This window comes from Papilio polytes, unplaced genomic scaffold, assembly GCF_000836215.1.
Source record: "Papilio polytes unplaced genomic scaffold, Ppol_1.0 DF821511.1, whole genome shotgun sequence".
Taxonomy (NCBI): domain Eukaryota; kingdom Metazoa; phylum Arthropoda; class Insecta; order Lepidoptera; family Papilionidae; genus Papilio; species Papilio polytes.
Window position 1 is genome coordinate 3,323,540 of NW_013527693.1, and position 5,255 is coordinate 3,328,794.

Below are 5,255 nucleotides of genomic sequence, written 5' to 3' on the forward strand. Positions count from 1 at the left end.
ATTATCTTGTGTTACAACTTACGCAGTATATGAGTTTGTATAAAGTTTCTCTCCTTTTCTGTGTGCGCTGCAAGCTTTTTCGAGAAAGGAACACACTTTCATCATTTATAAAGATATATTATTCATTAATGTGCAAACAAAGCCATGCAAAGTATTTACACCTTATCGTCTGAATGACTATGTCTCCATTCAATTCTGATCTTCTTGAATGATTTTGAAAGTTAAACCATTCATATGGGTTTTTATTATGAACGCCTGATGAAATAACATAGTATTTCTTTTTTTACACAATTGTGCAATTTAATATTGACAAAAATGTTAAGTAGAAAAAAAATACGAATTATTTATTTCAAAATAAATGGATTAAGAGAAGAACTTATCTCAAACCATGTACAGAAATATAGTTTATGCAAATTTTGAGTATCGTCTTTTATTATTTATTCTTCGTAAATTTCCATATCAAGTAATCATTTTGTGCAAACTTATCTCTCTTGGTAATAGCAAAAATGGAATATTTGAATAAGCATAATAACTATATTATGCACGTATTTGTTTTAACATTATCAAAACTGTAATCATACCACCACACGTCAGTTATCTGTTACTTCATGACGATAATGTTATTTGCTAAGAAGTTAGGTCTTGACCCATTTTAAACTAATTTGAAGCTTAATATGTGAGTATTAGTGGTGATATTATCTTATCTAAATAAGACTCCGAAGTTAAATGCTGTCACTTTCGGTGGTATTACGTTTACGACGTGAATAGAGCAGCAAGAGGTTATTTTGATCTGGCAGTATACAGTATGCTGTCAATGGGTCATTGGCGAGGTTATGTTCCAGTCTAGTTTATTTTTAAACTAAAACATTATATTTTTCGATGACAAACAGTAAAATTGTAATACGTGTCTGTGAAGATAATTTAACATTATTGTGTATAACCTTATTCAAGTGATATCAAATACGGAAACTTGTTTATACCGTATACACCTGTGTACTTGTTGTGTTTCATAATGGCGTTATCACTCACAAAATTTCCAAGAATTTCATCTCTTTTATTTAATGTAAACAATTTAAGAGCTTTAAGTACATCAGTACCTAATAATGCTAAAGTAAGTTTTAATTGGGATGACCCTCTCAATTTAGAGGGACAATTAGAAGAAGATGAAAAAGCTGTTCGTGACACCTTTAAAGATTATTGTAAGAAAAAATTAATGCCTAGAATTATTGAGGCAAACAGAAAAGAGTTGTTCGACCGGGAAATTTATAAGGAAATGGGTGAACTTGGCGCCCTTGGATGCACAATAAAAGGGTACGGTTGTGCTGGTGTGTCTTATGTTACTTATGGGTTGATAACGAGAGCATTAGATGGCGTAGATTCAGCATACAGATCAGCTATGAGCGTACAAAGTAGTTTAGCTATGGGAGCAATTTATATGTATGGAACAGAGGAACAAAAAGAAAAGTTTCTGCCTAGGATGGCCACTGGAGAGTGGGTAGGTTGCTTTGGACTGACGGAACCCGATTTCGGTAGTGATGCTGGAGGTCTTGTGACGAAAGCTAAATACGATTCAAAATCAAAATGCTATACACTAAGTGGTGCAAAAACTTGGATCACAAATTCACCAATAGCGGATGTACTAATAGTTTGGGCGAAAGATGATGAAAACAAAGTAAGAGGATATATTGTTGAGCGGTCACAAGTCAAAAAAGGACTCGATACGCCCCGGATCGACGGTAAATTTTCTTTGCGAGCGTCTGCGACTGGCATGATATTGCTCGACGAAGTGGCTATACCGGAAGAGAATTTATTGCCTAACGTAGTCGGCTTAAAGGGACCTTTCGGATGTCTCAATAACGCTCGGTATGGAATCGCTTGGGGCGCTCTCGGCGCGGCTGAAACATGTTTGCGGATCGCCCGCCAGTACACATTAGATAGAAAGCAATTCGCAAGGCCGCTGGCGTCCAACCAGCTGGTACAAAAGAAGATGGCTGACATGATTACAGAGATAAGTATCGGTTACCAGGCGTGCTTGCAAGTCGGACGTTTGAAAGATAAGGATTTAGCGGCGCCAGAAATGATATCGCTAATTAAAAGAAACAATTGCGGTAAGGCTTTAGAAATTGCTAGAGTTGCAAGAGATATGCTTGGCGGGAACGGCGTGTCTGATGAATATCATATCATACGTCATGTGATGAATTTGGAAGCTGTGAATACTTACGAAGGGACGCATGACATACATGCTCTCATTTTGGGCAGAGCCATAACTGGAATTCCAGCATTTGCTTAAATGCATTTATGATGTCTTCTTTTTATAAATACTGGCTATTGCTATTGTGTAAAATATTGTAAAAATTGTATGTAATAAATTGGTTAATTAATTTAAATTACTAGTTTTTTTTATTTTAATAAAACCTACAGTATAAAAAACACAAGTGCATCTGCATAGTATACTTTTGCTATAGCTTACGATAACTACGAAATGAAAATCACAAAAACTTTAAAATGACAAAATAAAGATGTTTTTGGAGGCGCCGGGTATCGATCCCGGTACCTCTCGCATGCTAAGCGAGCGCTCTACCATCTGAGCTACGCCCCCGGTATCATATCGTATGAAACTTTTGATTAAGTTATATAAAAAAGTACCAAACAATAACATACCTTAAAAATATTAATCAAGGCGAAATTACCTTGAGTTGATCATATACTTAAAGAAGTAAAGACCTTCAAACCGCTTGTCGAATTTATCCAGTGTAATGTTGGATTAGACAATTGAAGGTCTTGATTTCGATTGACCTTAGTCGATTTATCTGATTCTCATATGTTTATTTGATTCTCAAAGTCAAAACTATCTTATAAAACAACCTAGCCCTACTATCTATAATTTTTCATAAATCATTCACGTTACTATAGTTTTATTCAAAGCGTTAAACTTAGGGGGTAAATATTTTGGATACAAAACCTAATGTGGGAAAGAGACCATAAGTTGTTGCCACCATCAAGGAAGCAAGGTTGCCATGGTTTGACATCATGTCATGTCATTTTGACATTTGAAATTGATAATTTGACAAATATGAACAATAAAATTTATTTTTTATAATTCCATGCGGATGAAGTCGCATGGGAACAGCTAGTTAAATATATTTATAATGGTATTTGAAGAATTTTTTCAATGGTAAATTTGGTTTATATTTTAATAATGAAACTCAATAAACAAGACCGTGACGTGAAGGTCTCTCGGAGATAATAAACTACAAGAACAGCGCGGTTCCTCTTTAATGAAGTACTCTTTACATTTTTCCTTAATCCGGGCAAAAGCAATGCTTTTGAAATATTATAATTTGAATTCGACCTTTCCCTTTTGAGTTTTCCGCAAATATTTCATTTAATAAGGTCGAAATATTTTGTAACCAATCTTTAGCAAAATTATTAGCATTATTTAATAAAAAATAGACATGTTTCAGTACTTTAGTACTGAGTATTTCGCGGGAAAACTTTTATAGCGCCGAATTAATTAACCTCTCAGGACTCTTTGACATTTAGTGTGTTGGTTAGTTTTATGAAAATTTCAGTTGTATTAATACGCACTAACATTAAGACCATTTTTATTTATTTTTCGTTACTAACTCCACACATCTGATATTTGGTTATGGTTTTGTTGCATTTACCCTTCGAATATTAATACTCAACAATATCGTTTTTGTAATTTTGCTATGATAATTTTGTCAGGAACCGACATGTTCGCATTTCTAAGTAAAATTATACATACAATTTTCTGCTTTTGTGTTACATTGTACAGTGTACATATAATGTCTACATTATTATACTTCCCAACACTGTTTCTAACAAATAAAAAATATCATTAGACTTTCCAACTTTTGCAACAAGAAATGTGTCGGGATACAAGCATAAAATACATTCTTTGCTTTATTTGACATTGTAATGAAAGTTTTTGCATGTTAGAAGAAGAACAATCTGATTTCATTTGTTAGTAGTTCTCGATAATCATACTTATGTTATAAATTGGGAAAATTTAGACCGATGGATGGATGGATGATGGTTTGTTAGAGTTTGTAGCCTAAACGGCTGGACTGATCCTGTTGAAATTTGGTATCGTAATCTGTAAGAACATATAGGCTACTTACTATTGTTTTTTTTTTATTTGAGTCGCGGGAAAACCTATTGTTTTATAAAACAATGGTTCTAATAGAACTAAATCCAGTAGTCTAAGTTAATTGTTAATTATTAGAAATTTTTTATGCAGTCATGTGTAATATAGCACTGTACATTTATCACGATTAATTGGGTTACTGAGAGTGTTTACTGTTGGTTTCCACTGTCACGACTTTTATACAAAAAACAAACGGTATAACTGAGCTAATTATATGTTTCGTTAAATATCGGTAGGGAAAACTCACGCTTATACAGTTTTGGAACTGTATTTACAGCCGAGCTCCAATCCAACTGTTATAATTGTTTGACATCGAGCGGCGTGAAACTGGAACGTTTGTCAACAAAATATAACCGCTCTCATTAAGCACGTATTAAATACAGTTAATGTATTTATGAACTAATTTCAACTGAGATGAAATTCAGTTCGCTAATTAACTGTGTGCGGCAAATGTTTGTTATTTGGATTTTATACTTCGTTTCTTTACTAGTATAGTTAGTCTTATGGTGATTACAGTGATGACTACTACGTTATTCCGTGTGTATTTTAAATAACAATCCTAAAGAATCTGTGGAAGTCCTAATTCCAGTTTGTTTTGCGATTGTGTGTGTCGTATTTCCAAAACTGTTAAACCTAATATTGTGATTGGACCGTCGGATTTTAGTTGTTTATGATTGCTAAAATTAACTAATTAATTTCTATTAAATGTTATTGTTTTAGATTAAATAACTAATACGATTTTTAATCTTTCCATCATTAGAATAGTACATTGTCCCGAAGCAATGTAAGGCTGTATTAATCTGCAATATTAAAATTTAATCGAGCGAATCCTAGCACGAACTAGTAATAATCGTTCTGATAGAAGATAAAAAAAACGATTTTACATTTATTTTATACTACCTGTTGCTCGCGATTTCATCCGCGTGTAATAAAATATAATAAATAAATGTAGCCTATGTTACTTATAGATAAGTTATCTTTCTAACGGTTAAAGAATTTTTAAAATTGGTACAGTAGTTTTTGAGCTATCTCAATAAATGAAAACATACAAAAATATACATCTTTCCTCTTTATAATGTTAGTA

General features: G+C 33.0%; 1 protein-coding gene and 1 non-coding gene across 2 annotated transcripts; one reads left to right on the forward strand and one right to left on the reverse strand.

Annotated features, from left to right (window-relative positions):
- Positions 1 to 774: 774 nt before the first annotated feature.
- LOC106108456 (glutaryl-CoA dehydrogenase, mitochondrial) lies at positions 775 to 2,381 on the forward strand. The gene has a single exon (XM_013289620.1). It carries the CDS (start codon positions 1,013 to 1,015, stop codon positions 2,288 to 2,290), a length of 1,278 nt encoding a protein of 425 aa, XP_013145074.1. The 5' UTR covers positions 775 to 1,012; the 3' UTR covers positions 2,291 to 2,381.
- Positions 2,382 to 2,526: 145 nt separating this feature from the next.
- Trnaa-agc lies at positions 2,527 to 2,599 on the reverse strand. The gene has a single exon. It is a non-coding gene; the product is annotated as a tRNA-Ala (tRNA).
- Between the last annotated feature and the right edge of the window lie 2,656 nt (positions 2,600 to 5,255).